Genomic DNA, 23,464 nt, shown 5'->3' with positions numbered 1-23,464 from the left:
CGATGAAGGGCAGTTTGTCAGACAGTTGCAATAAAAACAACTTGACACAAGAATTTAAATAATTTGAACAGATATTCTTCGTTAGTTTCCTCACATTAGTTTGTGCTATAACCTGTACAGGGCTGCCAACATTCACACACTAGAATCAGAGAGATTCCACAGAGCAATCAAGGAGATAATTTTAAGTTTCAATCATTTCAAAAGGCGAACATAATCCCAACTCGAGGGGGGGGGGGGGGAGCTTTTATATTATTTTGTTTGAACATGAAAAGATGCTTTAAGTTTTTGGGGTACTCCCAGAGAATCAGGAAGACATAGCAGCTCGCTCTTCATACATCAAGGGTGCAAGCCTTTTGAATCATCGTTTGTCATTCCTCTTTAAACTTGCAGGCTGTACAACTGTAAAACCGGAAATGTTTGAGTGCATTTTACATTCGCAAATTTTGAGAGAGCCAATATTCGCAAAATTAAAATGCATGTGAAAGTTCTTGTCTACACTATATGCATTAAATTCCATGGCAAATAGAAAAAAAAAAAAAAAGTCTTAGTTTGCAGTATCCAATGAGAGGCAAACTCGGTAAATTGCAGAAATTTTGGATGGATTTTGAGTGCAACAATGTGGCACTTGCCTGTTGTTGATATGTCAGTTACTCTGGAGCCCTTCTCTTTGATCTAAATGTTTGGAATTAGGCTAACAACATTGAAACCACATGGAAATATTGTTCATACATACTTCTATTCCCACTGGTGGAGTAGGGGTATAACATAGCTGTCCCTATAGAACAGTGGCATTAAACATTAATGCAACTCAAATTTTTTATGTTGCTGTTGTTTTCCTCGCTATTCCTAGAGGTACAAGACAGGGAAAACCGGCTCCTGATGAAAACAAGACCACGGCAAAACACTGGCTACCCTTTATACCACTTTCAGCTTCTACATTCTTTAGGATTCTGTTCTATTAACCTGTTGTCTCTAGAGGTATCATTACTCCCTCTGGAGTTGATTCATGGCCAGTCTCATTCCTGTATGCAATACATGTAGGTTAGGCCCTTTGATCAAATGTGTCGCCCACTCCAAAGACAGAACTCTTGTACTAAGAATTCCTGAAGTATTCTTCACTCATCAGGTACATACACCAATGGTACCATGGGTAGTTGGCAATAGCAGGTTTAACCCAATTACACAGAGTAGGCCTACTGAGTGAACAGCTTAAAGATAATATAAAGTTTTGGTACCTCAAAAGTTTCCCTGAGTTTCCTTGTCTTAGTTTGTGTTTCAGGTTAAAGGGTGTGTACAGTTCTGGTCGAGGTGAAGATTTAGCTTTTAACGTTTTGCGAGATATTCAGAAACCACTCTATGAGATGTCAAAGAGCATGTAGTTCTAAGGGGTATCAAAAGTTTATTCGATGAAAATCGGTTTTGAAATGGCTGAGATATCCAAAAACAAGGTGAAACAAAGAGATCCTAATAAAGTGGTGGCATGTCGCCTTTTATTATGAACACTTTTTGGGATGTCTCAGCCATTTGAAAACCAATTTTCATCAGATAAACGTTGAATCCTTCTTAAAATTACATGCTCTTTCATATTTCATAAGAGACTTTTCATTATCTCACTTAGGAATGTTCAAAACATGAATCCCTACCTCAACCAGTACTGTACAGTCCCTTTAAAGTACCTTTCATATAACTAACACTGTGAGACTTACTCGCCCCAAAGTGCTCTCATGTCTTAGTAATCATGCAATAATGGTTTCGTACCAGAGCAGAGCGGGATCTGAAAAATTCGAACGAGCTGTTAGTTTGACTCGACGCGGTACCGCAACAATCAATATACATGTATTGTACGAAACCATTATTGCATGATTACTAAGACATGAGAGCACTTTGGGGCGAGTAAGTCTCACATTGTTAGTTGTATGAAAGGTACTTTAACCTGAAACACAAACTAAAAGACAAGGAAACTCAGGGAAACTTTTGAGGTACCAAAACTTTATATTATCTTTAAAGTAAATGATGCTGTGCAATGCACGATGCATAGTGATCACTAAGCACCACAGCTTCCAAATTCTGCACTAAGCAATAAATCAATGCATAATCTACGACATGACTAAATAAAACAAATTCATTAAGTTGCAATTTTTCACCTTTAAAAATATTTTATTATGAATGTACTTTGTACATGCATTGACAATAACAGTGAAGGAAGTGATTATGCAAGTGACTTGAGTCACTTGAAGGACTTACAAGGAAATTTAAAGGGAAATATCACTCTATTGCCATCCATCAATTTCACACAAACTGTCAGGTGTAGACAGCAATGAGCTTAAAGATCCGGTGTGTGGGGAGATCGAGAAGGTTGGTCTGATTGAATTGATCTCCATTTGCTGCCCACCAGGATACATTACAAAACCATAGCTACTGCAGTGCAGGCCTGTTTAAACAGAATTGCCCATCAGCGAATACATGCATTGAAGCATACCCTCATTGGTAATGGTTGACTCCAGTACAGACTCTTCAGCTGTGTGTGTACTTACACAGATATTAGCAGTGAAGTGGAACACAATTCGTTACAGGGATTCTCAAATATATCCAAGTTGGGCCAGCCTTCTCATTGCATGGTATCCCCATGCTACAACGTACTTGGGGGGGGGGGGGGGGTCATAAAGCTGTTCTTAAAGTTACGAACGACTTAAGAACGACTGGAACACATTCTGATGTGCTATACTTATCAGAATTCGTTCTTAATCGTTCTTAAGTCGTTTGTAACTTTAAGAACAGCTTTATGAAACTCCCCCACGTCTCAATACCAGGTGGTAAACTTTGATGCAGCTGCTATACAAGACTGTAATGATTAGAATTAAAGGCATGCTTCTCTATGTCTGCCATACACTTTAATATCTTAGGCATACCGGTAACCTAATGACAGTCATTCAATATAGCACTGTTCCATTCCTGTTATAAACTTTAAATTATGAACCAGAGTTCAATAAAATCAGAATGTAAATCTCATGGGAGTCTCAATGTAAACAGACATATAATTATATAACAAGGTCATTGATTGTTTTCACATATTTCATAAACAAAAGTTGAAATATTTTTATTATCTCTTACCATCTTAGTAATTTGGAATCTGAAAAGTGCCTGGTTTACAAGACAGCACTCTTCCAATTGAAATACATATTGATGTTTTGTGGAATCTTGATCTTAACGAAGGAGAGCTCAGAGTACATTAACAAAATATTTTAAGAATTTGGAAAAGTAACAAAACCAGCACCAACAAGATAATTTGAGCTTGGTAAAGCACTGTGTTCTTTAACAACAGGATTTTTTTAGTAGAGTTCCTTGTAGCTTTGTCATGGCTGTGCCTGGTATTTCATGGCTATTAAAAAGAGACAGGTGTAATCATAGCATTCTCATGCAATTCATGCAATATCTGCAAGTTCAGATTATGTTTTTAAAAAATGGTAAGAAGAAGACATGTCAACTAGCCACTGGTATCACATAGTTGTCTGCCACTGTATCCAGAGGTGCAGACAGTTGCTATGGAAACAAAGGAGGTTGGCCTCACATCACTTGATGCTTTAGTCTCCCTTTCCAGACCAGAATACTTTCTCGACTTTAGGGAGTGGACTGAAATGGTCAGTTGTCATGAAAACAGTGAATTGCAACCCACTGGGTCCTCTTGGATGGTCTCTGTCTCTTTGTATGAATGTTTTTCTGTCCGTCGCCATGGTCACGGTTTCTTTGCCTTAGCGACCGAGGCTTGCGCTGCCTTCTTAGCCTTCACCATCTCCACAAGCTCCTGCAATATGGCAAACAAGGAAATGAATGTAGATTGGTGAGGGGGAAAGGAAAATGAAATTCAATGTACTAACAGGACAGTTAACATAAAAGGGTAAAACAACAATTCCTTGACTTTCCTCCAGCATCTTGAGGTTTCTTGTAGTGTTCTCAACCCCTGCTGACTAAACATACCTTCGCACGGGCCAAGACAAATGATTTTTGTACTTAAAGGGGATGGCTAGTAACTGATCAGTGGGAATCAATGGGAATGCTTGGGGATGATTGTTCCAGTTCTTGTGGGATTCATTTAAGAGTACATTACATGTCTGTTGTTGTGTGAAAATCATTTGCTTCAGAATGGTCTCATATTCAAGTACTGTGCAGTTAAATGGTTCCAGGCTAGCATGCCTGTACAGTGACAGGGCATTAAACTGCACATTACTTGAATATGAGACCATTCTGAAGCAAATAATTTTCACACAACAATAGATTTATAATGTACTCTTAAATGAATCCCACAAGAATTGGAACAATAATCCTCCAGCATTCCCACTGATTCCCACTGACCAGTTACTAGCCATCCCCTTTAAGGAGAATAACTGCTACAACAATACAACAAGGAAATTCTTAAAGTGTCTTGAACATAAAGAAACAAACATACAGCACACACCACATACATGAACCAACACTGACAGAGAGGCGGCCAACAGGTGGTTGTGTGGGTGTCAAGGGAGGCAGCCCCTGGATGGTTTAAGGTTATACTGGGTTAAAAATAAACCCCTCCCCATTCCCCACCTTATATCTCTTCATGCACTCCTTCTTGGTTCTGGTGGGCACAGCGCTGGCTATCTTGTCCCAGCGGTCATCGGTGCTAGCTGGGAATGTCTTCAGGGCCTGCTCCAGCCGCTTTTGTTCCTCCGTGGTCCAAGGCTTGGGTCCTTCTGAAGCCGCTGCAGCTGAGGCCCCTTCAGCGCCTGGCAAAGGATTTCAACATATTGAGTTAAATGAGAGAACACTGTGACACAAGCATGCCACCAGGTGTGGATAGAAGGTGTTTTAAATGATTTAAGTCTCTGAAATATGGAAAGGTTAATACCAGTGCTCAGTTGAGCAGCACACGGCACTCCATCTGAAGTAAGCTATTTAAAAAAAAAAAATCTTAAGATGTGGGGATTGCTGCAAGCCCCTTGGACAACACCCTCTTTATTTGAGGTATTTAGGCCAAACCCTAGGGGTCCCCCGAGGGCACTACCATCATGTGTTCAAACTATAATCCTTTCCTACTATTGATGCTGCAACACCTTTCAGTAAGGAACCCTCTCCCCATCCTACCCCCTCCCTCCCCCCCCCCCCCCAAAAAAAAAAAAAAAAAAAAAAAAAAAAAACCTACTACAAGGCTCTAAAAGTGTCCTGGTTTACTCACCATCAAACTTTTCTGAAGGGGCTGCATCATCACTTTTCTTGAGTTTGCCTGTGTTCTGCTGAAACTTCTCAAAGGCTTTCTCATTGGCCGCCTGCTTCATGGATGAATCTATCACAGGGATGAGAGATGAATAGCAGTAATGATATAACATGTATCACAACACTATGATATATACCAACATAGGAAACAAATCAATGTGCTAGTATATAAGTTGACTGCTTCGAGGGGACAATTAAATCTATTCGATCTCCATAATTTCTCAACGGTGCTATGCCCCAAGATAAGGTCGGGAAAAAAAGAAAATCTAGCCGTAACAAAGATTTACTTCTGAAAAAAAAAATGTGATGAATGTTTTTTTTCCAAGAAAGGTGAAGGAAACATAGCATAAAAGCACCTCTGCTATACTCCTGGGATATCACTATGGTTAAAGGTAAAACGGCTAGCATGTGATTCAGAGTTTGCGAGCATCTGATTGTTGTAAAATATTCACTCTTCAAGATCTTTACGGCATGGAATCAAGCATGGTTTTATACATTGTGTATGTTAGCTTAAGAGAAAATTTCTCTTTCTCTACATTACTATTTGAATGGCTTTCACTTACCAAGTCTTTGTAGGTTTTTTGTTTTACTGATGATATCTTTGGCCACTCTCTTGATCCCAGATGCCGAGTGACTGTTGATGTAATTCGCCATCACCTCATATCTATGCAAGTAGAATCGCAAGAAATCATTACACACCTTCATGAACAGTTAGAGACCACCAAAAATCAAATCAGATCTCTACCTGGAAAATGAATGGACAAGATTTATAGTAAGTTAAATCAAGATTTTAATCTAACAGAAAAACATCTACTCTCCTTCTTTGAACCACCTCTTTCATCTATACAGCCACAGGTTATATATTTCTGCGATTGTGGAACGATCTACCTCGGTTTGTCTGCATTTCCCCATCCCTTGATGTCTTCAAGAAGAATCTTAAGACTTTCCTTTATGATGCTAATCTGTGACTGAATTTTGTTGTTAAGTGCTGTGAAACCAGTCACTGACTGTGTAAGGGGGCTATATAAATGATCCGATTGTATTGTATTGTATATACGATGAAAATAGCCAACTCTTGCTTTTGACCAGAAATGTGTTATGTCCTAAATCTCAAATATTTAATGATATCACCTGCAGCAATTACTGCTAAAATTAAATGTCATAAAGTACAGTTGACTCCCATTAAAAACAAAGTCCCCAGAACTGGCATTTTTCTTTCATTATTTATATAAAAAATTTGTTACAGCCATTTGTAAATTAAGTATGATGAAGGTAAACATACAATAATTTTGGAGCCTGAACTTTTACTATGATGTGGGTAACGAGAGTTTCGTTACAACCGTGTCCATTTTAATGGGAGTGCACTGTACATATCCACTGTTCTCTTGTTAAGGTATGCTGCTCTACTGCTAAATATTTCCTGAAAAGATGATGAGGAATCAATTTTCATACTACACTGCCTCCCATAAGTAACTTCAGATTTCTCAACACTCCAATCCTATGTTTTACACTACTCCATCATGGTGCTTGCCTAGTCCCACATCTTTGCCCTGTGAATGTTTATAAAAGAAACAAACAACCCGTGGTACCACACAGTGCATTGTCCCATTCCCTCTCTCTTTCAGTCACATCATAAAAAAAAGTTTAGTGTCTTCTCATCTTTGTCATTTCACTCACTACGTCATACAAACACACCCTACCAGGCCTGTGTCCAGAAATAGACCTTGTTTATCACCTCATGAGATATGTTTATTCTGAAAGTCATTTCTCTTTTTGACATTCCTCAGTTTCCCTTCCCCACCCACGTCCTGCCCCCATCCCATCCTTCTGATATTCACACCAGGCTCAATGTAGGTAACTTCAGAATTAGACATCAAATAACCCTCAAACCAGATGTTAATCCACTTTGTCCAAATGGTGGACGTCTCATTCAAGGCAAGGTACAGTATTGCTTGAACATGATTCCAAATAATTTCTTGGCTTTCTCAGCAACCTCAGCGCACAAACTTTTCAGTTTGTGACAAAGTGATAACTATATGCCAACTGACATATAATTTATGTCCATGAATTATTGTTTTTCCCTACAAATTGGTCTATTTATCTATCTATGTCACTAATAATTGCTCATAAACTGCTTGAACGCAATTACCAGCTGTCCTGCTTAGAGTGATTGGCTTCCTAATATTGTATATATGACCCTGCATCACAAAACCAACAAAAAGTCGCCAGACATGGATTTTCAGTTAAGAGCAGATTCTGAAAAAGCAGACTTTAAGTTTTAAAATGATGTATTATTCAATTCAAATGGACTCTCCTAACCTATCCTAATGTTGGAAAGAAAGCACACACGCTGGGAAGTGTGAACTGAGAAAAGAGGTTTTGAAGTACAAAGTACAGAGTCTATTCAAGCGTTGAATCTTCACCAAACTGTGCTAGCTGTGGGATGAATGGAACAAAAAAAAAAAACACAAAACCATGATGTAAACCTACGTAGCAACAACAATGAAGGGATTATCAGATTAAAGTGAAATTGAGCATGTTTTATTAACACATTTTGTAAGTGATTAATGCCAACTTTCAAAGCAGTAGCATAATCCTTTCCAAAGTAAGTAGAGTTAAAAGTGAAGAGTATGAACAGCGTAGACGCCGTGCAGAGCGCCGCATGATCAAGTCTGGTCTTTGCATTGACAGAGAGCTGTATCGGCAAGAGTGTGAGACCTACTACAGCCACCTTGCCGACGCCAAGTCAAGGCACCTAAGAGAGGAGATTGCTGCTGCAGACACCAAACAACTTTTCAACATCATCAAAAGACTCACAATTGCACATCCAGATTCTTCTCTTCCTGACCATACTTCAAATCCTGCACTTGCCAATCAGTTTGCTGAGTTTTTCGACAACAAGATTAGTACCATTGCATCTTCATTCCCGGTGTCTCCTGAAATCTCTCTCTCTAATTCCTCTCGTATAAATATAAACACTGAGTGTGTATTTTCTGAGTTTGGTTTAGTCACTGAGTCACAAATGAAACGTCTCATCAATTCTCTTCCGTCCAAGTCTTGTTCTCTTGATCCTCTCCCCACATGGCTACTAAAAGAGTGTCTAGATGAATTTCTTCCTGCAATAACTCACATTCTGAATCTCTCGTTGTCATCAGGCGTAGTTCCTAAGCACTTCAAAAGGTCGCTCATATTGCCCTTTCTAAAGAAACCCAGCTTAGACCGTAATGATTTGAATAATTTTCGCCCCATTGCTAATCTGTCTTTTCTTGGTAAAGTTCTTGAGAAAGTGGTTGCTCGCCAACTCAGAGATCATCTTGATGAACACCAGTTGTTTCCTAGTAATCAGTCTGCCTACAGACACTTCCACTCCACCGAAACCGCCTTATTGAAGGTACTCAATGACCTCCTCTTAGCAGTAGACAAAGGCCATGAAGTTGCTCTTCTGCTTTTAGATTATTCTGCTGCGTTTGATACTATCAATCATGAAATTCTCCTTAACAGATTGGAGACTAATTTTGGTCTTACGGGAACAGTCTTGAGATGGATTGCATCTTACTTACACGACCGCCACCAGATGGTTACTGTGAACGGTGCATTTTCTCAGTCGTTCCCTCTTAGACATGGTGTCCCCCAGGGGTCTGTGGTTGGTCCTTTACTATTTCTTCTATACACAGCCCCTCTGTCTTCAGTAATCAACTCTCATAACGATATTTTACATGTTATGTATGCCGACGATACTCAAATCTACATAATCATACAACCAAATACCCAAGTCGAAGCACTCTGCAAACTTAGTAGATGCGTTGATGATATCAAGCAATGGTCTCACGATAATTATTTGAAATTGAATTGTGTTAAATCGGAATTTTTATATGTTCATTCTCAGTTCAGACGGGGTAGCTCTCTAACAGAATTTTCCTTTGAAGATAGTACTATCCCCATCTCTCAGTCCGTCAGAGATCTCGGAGTTATTGTAGATAAGCATCTGAACTTTCAACAACATATTAAGAATTCATGTCGTTCTGCTGCTTGGGGTATTTGTAAAATTGGTAAGATACGTAAATTATTGGATCAGTCTTCCACAGAACGTCTCATTCACGCATTTGTTTCCTCTCATCTTGACTACTGCAATTCCCTTCTTGTTGGTCTCCCTGCTTCAAGTACTGCACCACTTCAAAGAATTCAAAATACAGCTGCTAGGCTTGTGACCCTTACAAAAAGATCTGACCACATTACTCCAGTTCTCCAATCCCTCCACTGGCTCCCCATCCATCAACGTATCACTTTTAAAATCCTCCTTATTGTTTACAAGATATGTAATAATCTTGCCCCATCTTATCTTAAAGATTTAATTTCCTTCCGCTCCTCCACTTCAACCCGTTCTCTTCGTTCTTCCTCCGCTCTCCAATTATCACGTGGTCCCCGCACCTGTACACGTTATGGTGATAGGGCCTTTTCAGTTATTTCCCCACTTCTTTGGAATGAACTCCCGTTTTATATTCGTAACGCTGAAAATGTTGATAGGTTTAAGTCATTGTTGAAAACTCATCTGTTTACACAACCTTAATTTTGCTGTTGTTGTTGTTGCTGTCGTTATCATAATATGTACATAATGCTGTATTTTGTTTTATCGTTATATATATTATTTTTCCCCGATTTGATGCGCTTAGAAACATCAGTATCAAGCGCTATATAAATGTTATTCATTATCATTATCATTATCATTTTTAAGAAATGAAAAGGGGAGTCTTTAAAGGGGCATTCCAGACGATTTTCATAATTTCATATCATGTGATACATAAATCGATAGTTCCATGTATAGATTTGTGGAATTTATTGAGATTCTTGAGCAGAGAAACAATACTTTGAAAAACCTTAAACAAATTACACTGAACAGTGTCGATGACATAGGAGCCTCACATATTTCAGAAATGTGGCAGCATAATTCCATTACAACACCACTTGCTTGCAAGTTCACCTGTGTATAATCTATGCATGCCTTCTTTTTTTGTTCTGCTTCCTTGAGCCCCCACTCATGCATTCTTATGATGAGGCTGCCATGTCATCATCCTTGTTCATTGCAATTTGTTATAAATTTCGAAAACATTCTTATCCTTCGTCCCAATCACTATAAATTCTGAAACTCTGTACCCCGTATAACTAATTTATAGTTGTTCAAATGTAAAAATCTGAAAATCATCCGGAGGTCTCCTTTAAGACACAACTCATCACACTAGTCTACCAAAAAGTGTTCAAGAAAAAAATGCTAAAAACCCAATTTCCCAATGATCCCAAACTTTGTGCGTGCGACTTTTTGTTTGTTTTGTGATGCACGGTCACATATGAGCCCGAATCATATCATCACAGGAGTTTCCTATGCAGTTCCATTAAATATTAAACAAAGGCAGATAAAGTCTGATAATCTGGTATTTTGGTTTAGAGCAAAGTTTGGATATTCATCCATACTATCCTATAACTCTTTGTTAAAAAACAAACAAACAAACAAACAAGCAAACAAACAAACAAACAAACAAATCCCAACAACTCAAACTCAGTTGACTACATCTGATGAATAACAACAAATGCTTTTATTGAGGTTATACTGTAATAATTAGGCATAACCTTTAAGCTCTGTATGGGTGGCCTCTTCAGCCAATGACAAGTCTTTATAAAGCATTTATCAGATTGTACAATTCCATAACAAATGCAAACACAATAACAAAGATGTAGCCCATATCCAGCATCAGGGTAAACCATTGAGTATGACTTTCATTTTTTTAACTCTTTATTGGTTAATAAATGATGAAAGATATAAAGTGTTTTGGGTAAGTTTGAGAATAAACTGGTATCAATTATCATTAGTGACTGATGCATCAGAAATCTATATAAAAAAGTCCCACAACCTTAGCTCATCAGGTTCTTTCTACTGTATAAACAGAGAAGAAAAATGAAAATAAAATGAAACCTTACCTGGAACCAGTACCCGGAGGGAACAAGTTTGCAGCCTTAATAAGAAGCTGAACATCCTCATCACTCCAAGCCTTGTCCGTCCTAGAGCCTCCGCTGTCTCCACCCTTGGAGCTAGACAGTAGCTCCTGCTGCTTACGGAGCTCCTCCTGGTGCTCTCGCTCCATCTCTGCCGTTACCCTGGCAACCTGTATGGGAAGATGCAAGTATCAAACCATGAGTTTACCACCATGTCATGCAGGATAATTCTTCAGTTCAGAAAGATAAGGGCGTTAATGCCATGGGGTTAGTGAAGCCTTAACGCCCTTATCTTTCTCAACCAACAAATTGTAGTGTTATGACAGACTTACATTGATCAAACAAGAACTAATATCTCACACTATGACTGCATGATACAAACCGGATATATACATAATACCTGATAGCTACATACTAAATGCAACATAATATGTTCTATTAATTTCATTCCTGGGCTGAGATTTCACCTGTCATAGTCATTTTTACAAGCACACTGCCACAAACATAATATGGGCAAGCCAAGGCCAAGCAGGGCTAGCAGTTTTCATAGGTATACAGCCCTCTCAAGCCAGCAAGAGTGTTGTGCGTCTTTTTTTTCTTCCTTTATGCACATCACATAAAATTTGTTATGACACAATTTCATCCGTCTAAGCCAGTGAATAGCTAATTCAACAGACCAAATCGACAAGCAGAAAAACAAAACAAAAACAAACATATAACAAGTAATTGACCAGGTAAGATGATATTTGAATTTTAACAATTTCACTCAAGCTTACCTCATCAAGGAAGATGGTTTTGGACTGCGATTCATCAGCTTTGCTGAAATTTTCGTTTAGCTCCTGTAACCTGCAACATCAAAATTGATATGGATTCAGTTTACCTCAAAAGTTGGACATAATCTATTTTGGCAAATATGAATCAAGACACACAGAGATAAAGATATTTCATGAAATCTGCAGAACTGGGGAAATATTTGATAATTAAGAATATGCACATCTATGCTCCTGGCATGCACAAATAATAGTAATATTTGATAAATGACACAAAAGCGGTTATGCCTGACAAATGTATCGTAAAGGGCTACAGCAGAACTGTAAATAATGCCACACATATATCAAAATCCGGGAGAGTCCAAAGAGCAAATATGTAGATATAATACTTGTGTGTACATTGTATGGTATATGCTGTATTTCCTATAGATGCATATTTACTGCTGTATTTATATGGGGGAATGTATATCCTGTATGCCTGTGTGTTATCATAAATGTTTATTTGCATTTTCATATCATTCTAACACTGTACCTTTTTATGTTATGAATAAAGAAAGATGAAAAGATATTGCATATTAATTTCACTTTATTCAATTACAATTTTTGGTAGCTATTTTTTTTTTTTTGTTTTTTTTTGAACACTAAAAGCTGACAACATAGATAAAGAGAATAAACAGAAAATATGAAAACATTCAAATAGAACTGCCTTCCTTGAAGTCCAGGTTGAAGTGTGCTCTCATTAAATATGGCATCTAGTTTACTCTCAATTTTCAAAAGTTATTATACAGCCAATAACTAACCAGTGGCAATGATGGCCTGTTTGACTTGAATTTACAGTTACCAAAAGGTGGCTTCATTAATTCCTTGTATATTTATTTTCTATATAATTGAATTCCTAAGTCCGACAGCAATGCTTACCTCACTAGAGACAACTTCTCACATAACTTTTCCATGTCCTCCATAGCTTTTACTATGCCATCCTCATCAGTGAAATAGCCATATTTCTGCAGTTCCAGACCGACATAAAAACAAACAAAAAATGACATTGCTCAACAAACAATACTTAAAAAAAAAAAAAACCCAAAAACAGTATGCAGAAGGAAAATATCACAGAGATAACATTAAGATACAATCCAGTTTGGCAGATATATTTGTATGTGTCTTATTCACCATTTAAAGGCACAATTTACCATTTGCAGATGAAAGCATTAGTGCTTTAAAATAGTTCTAAAATGTGAGTTAGGGATAGAAACAACCACTGTCAAAATTTGAATCCGTATAATCGATGTCAAGTGTTGTTAAATACACAAAATGTGAACAATAGTTATAATAAAAATGTTTCCATACTAAACCGTATACAGTTACGGTTTACTGAGAAAAACCCTGATATCTCCTTATATTTTAGGTTTTATTGCAAATGTTTCATATGGTAGGATGTTTTATGATACAACAGACCTACACATATGCATCAAATATGATATCTTGAACATTTTTGAAATCACTGCTCCCAAAGGTAAACTGGACCTTTAACACCAATGTGATTAATCCACAAAAAATGACAATATTTATTTGAAAGTTTTCTTTATTTTACTGCATTATGAGAGGGTCTAAAAGGTAAGGAATTCTGGAAACATTTTGGTATCAGGACAATGAGAAAACATCAGATTGAAGGTTTTAACTTGCAACCAAGCAAACAGCTGATGGAGAAGGCTGGTTTGATCACAGTCCTTTCACAGCAGGTTATGTAGTAGAGTGGCAACTAAATTGATGGTCATGACAACGACAATTTTTCAAGACATAGATTAGATAATTCTGCATAGTGAATGTATTTTTCAAATTAAAACTATGGACTTGAACGATGCACATGTTCATATGATGAGTGACTACTACTCAACTAAAACTAAAGACTAACTAAAGACTACTGGGTGACTTACCTTACAGGTTTCTCTAAGAGCTTTCCTCTCCTTTCGCATTGCCTTTTTCAGCGCCTCCTTCTCTTTCTTGGCAGCTTGAGCCTGTGACATGAATGTAACATCCACTTAAAGCATCATGGTTTACAATTAAATGTCATGTGAATCTATTTGAAGAGACATATTTTTTCAAGGTTTTGCTCTTTAATCTTGTTAAAGGAGTAAGAGGAGATAACACACACCTGTCATAAAGGTAATGTTTTGGGGGAGAACAAAAAAGAGAAAAGTTATCTTAATAGTTAAAATTTTCAAGAATTGAATAACTGTACATACTAAGAAATTTGTCTAAACATCCCAGTACAGAATTCTTACTTGCAGTTGTATTTTTCAGTTTTTAAATGTTCCATAATTTTTGATGGTCTCATCCCACACTGTAAGGAAACTTACATTCCTGGCAAAACATATTTGCAAGGTTTCTCTTGCAGTTATAGCTTATTTTTCACTGAAATTCCCATTGTGTTGAATTCATTAAGTAATTGGCCACGGCTGACCTTTGCCCTGGCTTCTTCTTCCTCCTTCTCTTTGGCAAGTCTCTCAGCTTCCAAGGCGGCCTGCTTCTCCTGTGGATGCAGAAACAATTTCTGATTAATTCCATGGTCAAATAATTGCGAAAATGGACCTTTTCAAGCAAGTAGTTTTTTGTGTAGATGACAGTATGCATGTTTTTGAATTCTCTGAAGGTCGCAACAGCTGAGCTGGCACTTCAAACAGCTCACAGCTGCCCTGGCAGTGAAGAGCTTTGGCACCGAATACTACGGTAAAAGGTAACTGGTCTGCATTATGACAGCAAATTCACTCACTCTACGGGACTAGCGAATGTGAAGAAAACTAGAAATAACAGAACAGGTATACCCCTACAATATACCTACTTTGACATAAAGATATGAAATAATATTACATATAACAAGCAAAAAGTTTGAGGGCTTTTTCTTTTTTCATGTGCATGAAATGCGCAAAAAATGTCCACACTGCAAAAATTTCCTCTTTAACAGTACATGAAGAAAAAAACATACCAAATATAATACAGATGCAATGGCTGGCAATTTTTGCACGATGGTATAAAAATGAATTGTGACAATCACCTTTTCTCTCTCCATGGCTGCTGCCCTCGCTGCATCCTGTTTAGCTTTCTTCTCTTTCGCCTTCCTCTCTTTTTCCTCCTCTTTGAATCGTTTGATACGAGGATCACACATGTATGCATTGTCTACATTGAAAAATGTCAGCAAGACATAATATGCTTTCAATGATAAGTTACCTCTAACATATGAAGTACACATCATTTAAGTTGTAAGTCTGGTGAATAATCTTTCCCAGTTTCCAATGGGTCTAAGAAAGTCAACATTTACAATGAAAATTTGACATCCTCTTGTAGTTGTTCCTCCAGCTTTCCCTTTCCATTCATTCCACTTCCCTCTAGGATCTGTCCCATTTACCTAACTACTGTAAACGTGGAAACATTCACGCGAGTAATTTTTGTCCTCTGTTGGGCAAGATGAATTTTGTGTGTTTTTGATTCTTGCAGGATCAAAATATAGAACAGTATTTATATACATGTAACAAAGAGAATATTCACATGCTTCTATTTTCCTGCTAGTTCCATGTCACATGAAATGCACAAAAATTTCCACATCGCGAAAATCTCCACTTTTACAGAAACCTTTGACAACAAATTCGATATCTGCCTATGGGTATTCCTCTAGCTGTCCCTCTCCATTCAATCCACTTCCCTCTGTCCTGCCTACCTGACTACTATAAAAGTGGAAACATTTGCTTAATTTTTTGCACTCTGTCGAGTAAGATGAATTTCATGTGTTTTTAATTCTTTGGGATTGAAATATAAAACAGTATTACTTTAACAAGAAAAATATTCACATGCTTTAATTTTTGCACCAGTTTCATATCGTGTGAAGTGTACAAAAAATTTCCACATCGCAAAAATCTTAACTTTAACAGAAACCTTTGACAAGTCCTAAGCATGTAATGGCGTTGACTGTAGGTGAACACTTCGTGTTAAAATGGTGTAATTAACGTGGCATATTTTGCCAGGTAAAATGCAGGACCCAACTGAAACCTAATGACATGCACACATTTTGAGACAGATCAAATTATGTGCAAATGTACCCTCATCTATACAATCTGCATCATAAACAAGGAAAGTTTACAGAAATTAGTTAAGCACAAACATCTAATCAAACAAAAGTTTAGACTTAAATAGTATTCATGAAATGTGTTTCAGTTTATCGCATTAGTAAATTTGAACTGCATTTACATGTAACTTTCATTCAAATCTATGCTATCCACATCTTGCCAGTGTATGGAGTGTTTAAATTCTTGGTGGCAGGGCAAACTCACCGACAAGCTGTCTGAGTCTGGTCATTTCTTCCTTCTTCCTCTGTTGCCTAGCAGCACGGTTCTGTTTATCAATCCATCGTCTCTCCTCCCGACACTCTCCTTTCTCCTTCTCCTCCTCGTCCAGATAAGAGAACTCACGCCAAGACTGAAAGTCATACCTTAAACCAATACAAACAGAGCAGGATATTACATAAGATACATCTCCAACTAGCCTGAAGAGGTACTCGGGGGAAGAGCCCCATATCTTTAGTTTTTGCATGCCACATTCGCATGCCCAATTCATTAGACTGCTTGCCGACTTCACATATTCTGCGAAAGTGTTTAACTGCGTACAAACTGATTGATAAATCCCAATGTGACAAAATAGAGCACAGGCATCATAGCTACATTGTCAAAAAATGAATTTTTGTGTGCATTTTAATTTCATGAATTTCACGAGTTAAGATTCGCAAAATTGAGATGCACGTTAAAGTTCTTGTCTACACAATATGCATCGAATGCCAGTGGCAATTTTAATACTAAAATGTCATGCCTCACAGTAAAACTAGTTTTCTCTACAACTTTGCTGTACTGCATTTCTAACATAAACACTTCTATAAACTTATATGGCTTTGAAAAGAAGGATGTTTTCCCATTGTGATCATTTGTTGCAGTCTCAGAATGTGGCCCACAGGGGGTTTACACCATGGCTCACAAAGAGTTACAAGGCAAGTGTCTATTCATGTTACTTGCCCTCTTGCCGGTTTTACTTGCCATGGGTAAGCCAGCAAATGGGTTGTTATAAAGCCCCTTGCAGGCCATTTCACGGTTGAGGCAACTGCAGACCAACCCATACTAAACAATATCAAAGAAAGGTGAGGTTTCCTTTTCTGAGTAATCGATTATACCACACAATCTAAAGATTACTGACATCTCCAAGAAGTGTCAAGCCTGAAAGGTAGAAAGCTATGTTCATAGCTGGAAAGCTCTTTCTTGCTCTGTATCACATATTGGACATCATCAGAAGACCACAACTGCTCGAGTCCTCCTCGAGTGCATACTCCCATGATTTCTTTTGTCATGGCTACTACTAAACACTGATCAATTCAGTGCTTATTTACATCAATGTAGGGCAATTTGTCAATCAATTGCAATAAAAACTTCCCAGCTGAAAAATTTCATGAATTTGAAAAACTACTACTGACTGATCAAGTGAATATTACAGCTGATCACTACTGATCAAAATTGCCTGTAGCTCTCACACATGTACATAAACACATTTCCTCGTTCTTTTGAACAATCAGTTTGTATTCTACACTACTTTGTTAGATTGTGCAGGGACACCAAAGGTGTAATCTACTCACCAAAAGTTGTAGAAGTTGTTGACTTCCTTGAAGGTAGCTTTGTCATCGCCGAGGCTGGGTACATGCTTTTTGATTGACCATCTACAAAGGGGAGAGCATGTTTGATCAGAAATATCACAGGCCCACAGAGAAATCTACTTCATATAGTTCCCTATATGTGACAAAAACGATAAAATAGACAGCACCTGACTATATACAGGAAAACTAAGGCAGGAGGAGAAAAGGATACGGTAGAAGACACAAGAAACAAACATTTCGTTCTTGAAAGACAAGAGTACAAATTCTTGGTCCATAGATACTGCTCTGAAAAGACAAAACAAACATTGGACACGGCACTAAAACAAAATCAGTCTCCACATAAAGGTATCTAATGTAATGATATATTGGATAATCAATTCCCTCTATTTGCTTTCCCCCCCACCCACAAAAAAAAAAAACAACAACAACAGCAAACAAACACACCAACAACAAACAAACAAACAAACTTACCACACAACATCCACAAAAAAACAACAAAAGCACAACAAAATCACAACATCAAGAGCTGAAAATCATTAAACTGTGCATCTAATACCTCAAGGTACCACTTTCTTTCCTTCCAATATTACCTAGCATTCCTGCTAAAGACGGGTGAGAAGACTTGGAAGAAGTTGTCCTTAGACTGTTGGTTCATTTGAGGCACATCGTTATCAAATTCTGGGTCTACGCTGTCATATGCGCGCTTTTTCACAGGATTTCCCAGAATCTCATATGCTGTGGAAAAGGAAAAGAAAGGTAGCATTAAATGAACAACTGGAAAACATCTAGGGGCCACAAATGAGATGCAACAAAGTTTCATAATCAAACAGACCAGAGGTCTTTCCTGGAAACTTGTTTTTTTCCTTCTAGATACTATGAGACAATGGAATATGGGAAAATCACACTGGTATGACTAGGAAAAATGATTACAAATCACCCATCTGCACAGAGTAACTGATTACAAATCAACACTGAAAAATATAAAGGTATTATCTAGCAATGGTACTAAAACTACTTACATGTACATTCCTGCTACTACTACTACTACTACTACTACTACTACTACTACTACTACTACTACTACTATTTCTACTACTACTACTACTACTAATAATAATAATAATAATGATGATAATGATAATAATACTGATGTGTTAATTATAATGATAGTGTTTATATTCATGTACATGTTTTCATGTCCTATTCAGAATACCAGCATAGCTCAAATTTCTTTCAACCTTCGCTTTTAAATCAAAACATTGTTTCTTCTCTCTGACTTTCTGAAAAACTAACATTCAAGGTGGCATACCTTTAGTGATGCATGAGAAGTAGTCATCATCCCCAGCCTGCCTCACTTTGGTCCCTCGGTCTTCTCTCTTGTCAGGGTGATGCTTCAGCACCTTACGCTTGTCTGAATACATACATCAAATAAGTGAGTGAGTGAATGAGTGAATGAATCAATCAATCATACACAGATGCACATTACATACCCATCAGAGTAGTGTAAAGCCTATAAATATACAATGTGGTAATAAGATTTCTGTGGTTGTAAATCTTTTATTAATTTTCCCCTCACAATCATGTTACTGTAACTCATCACCTATTCAATGCAATGAATTGAGTGGAAAATAATGCAGAACAAAAAAACAAACAAAACAAAACAAACAAAACAAAACCACAAACACACAAATACAGAACCAACAGCACAAAAAGAAAGGATTCTTACGAGCTTTCTTGATTTCATGCTGGGTAGCTTTATACCGCAGCTTAGAGAGACCCAGCACAGCATAGTGGTCTTGATTCTGAGAAACAAAGAAGGGAAATATACATTAAAGTGACATGCTAGCATCTTGCCAAATCCATTTTTAGGGCTTCAAAATAGTTCCAAAATGTGAGTTGGGGATAAAGATTACCAAGTATGAAAGTCTTAGATCAATATACTCAATCATAAGTACTTTAGCATAATTATACAAAATGTGAAACATAGTTTTACTTAATTATGGGGGGTCGATTAAAGAATTTGGAGGCATGGCGAAGAGCAACACCATACACTTGATCAACTACTAACTATATAGAGCTACAGTGTATATTTATACAATCAACTGGCAATATAAAGCTGGGCACTATAGATTGATATGAAAGGGAACATCATACAGGTAAGAGTTGAGATAAGAATGGGAACAGATGATAATCCAACTTGATTATAACTGCAGTTTGCAGTCTCCATAAATGCTGCCAACTATTGTTTGTCAGTGTTTGTGTTTCTTGGTTATTTTCATTTTTGGTTATTATTTATGTAATTTACTTTTACTTTTGTGACTTTTGGCCAATTCTACAATGACATTTATATTTAACAACCACATCATGTACAGCTCATCAATCAAAATTTTGTGAGATAAACATTTTCATTGGTGTTCACTACAGAACATTGGCCAATATAATATGCTCATCATGACCAAACACTTGAAACACTTTCTTCACTTTAGTGATATGTACATTCATATTGCAGTATTTTTTGTTTTCTTTTTACAACTTGACACATAGCCTTATACAATCCAAAGACATACTGATGGTCAAATGGTCATAACTTTAAATTGTTAGCTTTGCTTTCATCAGTATCATTCCAAACACCCATCTCTCTGATACAGTTAAGCCCTCTATACTTTTTCAACATGACAAATTTTCTCTCATTGCTAGCGCTGTCTTCCAGACATCTTTGGATAAAGTTAATTTGCCATAAATATGAAGTGAATGGTGTGATCGAAGTATGCTCACAATTGCATGATCATTGAAAGAGAACATTATATTAGCTAGAATTCTTATCAAGACAAAAGCTCTGCTGTGTGGGGAAGGACAGCTGTGTTTTTATTTTGTTTTGCTTTGCATTATAATTCAGAGGAAATCACATGCATGGAATATTTACTGCACAGGCTTACTTTCCACTCCTTAGGGTCAAGGGTCAAGAGCATGGCATCATCCTCGTCTTCATCCAGAAGGTCCTCCTCCCCCGATGACTCGTCATCGTCATCACTGGGCAGCGAGTCGGTGAAGGATGTTGAGAGGTGGTTTCGCTGTCGGTGAAGTCTGGCCTCGAACCACCGTCCCACTGGCTCAAGCTGAACTGAAGTAGGAGCTATGATATCACATGATAAAAATTTTGCACAGATAACTATTTTACATTTTGCAGTGCAGGCTTCAGTTCTCTGGTTCTACTTCTGCATTTTAATGGCTACAAAACATTGCTGTGGTATCTTGGCCGAGTTTGGTTTTATTCTCCCCATTCAAACTACTGATTACTGTCTCTACGCTACAACAATGATTGAAACTATGAGTCTTGACTCACGATTTCAATAATCTTCAATAAAGAAAAGTTAACATTATCTGCAACTATAGCCCGACCAGACGCTGTTACGCTATGCGAAAACAGCGTCTGACGAGCGCGGCATGCAGCCTCAAAGTGAGGAACCTCAACACAACTACAAAACTTAGGAAAATGTATACTTTTCTCCTTTAACAGAATACTTTACTCACGTTAAATTCATGTTTCTATTACAGAAGAATAGTCCGCCACACTGGGTCCATGGAGACCACTTGCGATAAGTCCGTGGAACAAATAAATGACACTTTCTGGCGCAATTCCTGACCGTCGGTACGTCGCGACGTACCATGTACAGCGACTGGGCTGTGTATAGTTAGGCCTGGCGTGAAAGATTGTGTACCGTGTGGACATGCTGGATATGATGATCAATTTCGATAAGTTTCATTGCGTACATTTGAATACTGATAGCATCAGATGTAGAGTAAATATTGAAAAGTATACTCGTTGAGTTTGAGGTGACAAAAATGATGTTAAGTATCAAAATTCAAAGCTATCGTAATACGATTACGTCGCTCTCCTAGTGGTTGGTGGTCGCGCGCGTACAGCCCATGAGCCCTGTCGCGACGTACCATGTACAGCGACTGGGCTGTGTATAGTTACTGCAACTAGTGACATTTAGTGTAAGCTGCAATTTTCAGAAGATGAACTGATCAGTACTAACAGTAATATATTAGTGCCTACTACTACTTCCACTTACAACTAGGCTACGCCTACGTAATCACCTGTCAGGCTGCCGATGACCTCTGTTTCATCTTCTGCTACAGCGGGTGGGAGCAAAAGAAGCACCATTGTCTGTCTGTTCCTTGCGTTCTTTTATATGTGTGATGATTGCTACCAAGTCTCTTTGAACTGTTGAATAGTTTTAATTTACTTTAGTTGAGCGATTGCGACCATGTACGGGTTTGAAAAAAGAGGATAATGCTAATAATAGCACATGTATTTTGAGTCTTGCAGAAAACTACTCCGTAGTTGTATTGTGCACCCGGTGAGTGGTGTTGCCACCATGCACGTCACCAGTGATCTTAGCTGGTAGGAACAGATTTTACCACCACCTCAGCCTCAGCTCCATCCATGGATCCACTGCATGCACTATATTTACAGCACAGGTATACATGTGCACACCGGACAAATGGGCGAAGCAGACGCATACGTACATTCATTACTACATGTGCCGATTTTATTTGTACTATGGGCTGCCAATTGATCAATTACGATTTATATTTATAATATTGCGTTAGAATGAATTAAAATCAGCTATTCTCTACAAATTAAGTAAAACAAACACCATAAATGAATCAGGTCAATAAATATTAATTTGCTAGAAAAAATTAGATGTATTTGCTGGATGTAACTCTCTGAAATCTAGAAAATAATATGAATATTTCAAATTGCTACCCATACTCTCTTCATGTTGTGGAATTAAATTCCTCGTACGTGTACTGTACGTAGGCCTACTCGGTGAAACTGACTGGAGCATTACCTAAATCAGTGCGGAAGTTATAACAGTTTTGTTGGACAAAGCCTGTGTGCTGTGGTAATGTTTTCCGTATGTATTCATTGAAAGCAGTCAAAATATTTACCTGGTAGCTTCTAGATGCTGATTGCGGCCGGGAAACGGAAATGTCGTCATTGCATTTCTGGCAATTACGCAACATGAAATGTGCATCGTCCGGCGCCCGGCATCTGATGAGAACGCACCCAGCCCGCTACGCTCGGCGGCTAACCCATTCGGTGCTCGCTTTACTCTCGTAGCTCCTCTCACAGGCAGCGCTGTCCGTTCCGCGCCCGTGGCCTCCGCACAAATTACGTCTCAAAAGCCAGTAAATTTACAGGCAGTTTGGTTTAATTTACTGGTAATATAGGCTAGACTAGGTACGTATGCAACGTTAGACTTCTGGCAATTACATTGGATCCATGGACTACACGAATTAACAATTTCGACAAGAGCAGACCGGGTGCTAGTACTGCTAGTTACAAATTGGGCTTGTAGTAAATTTATTGCATATTGAGTTTATTGGACCCAAATATTGATCAACACTCGGTGACACTGACAGTGTGTTCGAGAAAGGAAAAGCTGATGTCGGTGATGAGCTGGGCTTCTCTTGTGTAGTACTATGACCTATGCCTCGAAGACCTAAATAAATGTTCTAATTTCTAGTAATCTAGTCAGCAACCATGAAATCTGAAGTAGATTCTATTTGTCGTGCGTGACTGCATCACAATTCTCTCTCTGGCTGACCCAACAAGTTCTATCTGGGAAGGCAAGCTCATTCATGTAACGTTTTCACTGCCTGTGCTCAGGTGCTACTACTGCTAGTGCTAGACTCGGCCCGGTGGACAACTACATCCAGCATCCAAACCCAACAGGCTGTCTTCTGTCCTACAAGTACAACTGTGGTTTCT

At 38.1% G+C, this 23,464-nt stretch overlaps 1 protein-coding gene across 1 annotated transcript; it reads right to left on the bottom strand.

Annotated features, from left to right (window-relative positions):
• Positions 1–2,145: 2,145 nt before the first annotated feature.
• LOC140238696 (dnaJ homolog subfamily C member 2-like) lies at positions 2,146–22,160 on the bottom strand. The gene is made up of 17 exons (XM_072318599.1): positions 21,784–22,160; positions 20,619–20,815; positions 19,409–19,484; positions 18,992–19,093; positions 18,273–18,417; positions 17,665–17,745; positions 16,322–16,479; positions 15,052–15,173; positions 14,461–14,529; positions 13,934–14,014; positions 12,918–13,003; positions 12,006–12,075; positions 11,215–11,399; positions 5,808–5,908; positions 5,207–5,314; positions 4,579–4,757; positions 2,146–3,802 (listed from the first exon to the last, which is right to left on the bottom strand). The coding sequence occupies exons 1-17, from the start codon at positions 21,848–21,850 to the stop codon at positions 3,734–3,736; spliced, it is 1,896 nt and encodes a 631-aa protein (XP_072174700.1). The 5' UTR covers positions 21,851–22,160; the 3' UTR covers positions 2,146–3,733.
• Between the last annotated feature and the right edge of the window lie 1,304 nt (positions 22,161–23,464).

Source organism: Diadema setosum, chromosome 2 (genome assembly GCF_964275005.1).
Source record: "Diadema setosum chromosome 2, eeDiaSeto1, whole genome shotgun sequence".
NCBI classification, from domain to species: Eukaryota; Metazoa; Echinodermata; class Echinoidea; order Diadematoida; family Diadematidae; genus Diadema; species Diadema setosum.
This window is presented reverse-complemented; position numbering and strand designations above follow the sequence as displayed.

Bases quoted from the DNA above. Each gene is read 5' to 3' on its own strand.
- LOC140238696 (XM_072318599.1), bottom strand. From the start codon at position 21,850: ATGGTGCTTCTTTTGCTCCCACCCGCTGTAGCAGAAGATGAAACAGAG. The intron at 14,530-15,051 runs GTGATTGTCACA...CTGCATCCACAG, and splicing joins CAGCCATGGAGAGAGAAAAG to GAGAAGCAGGCCGCCTTGGA. The intron at 11,400-12,005 runs GTAAGCTTGAGT...CTTCCCATACAG, and splicing joins AAACCATCTTCCTTGATGAG to GTTGCCAGGGTAACGGCAGA.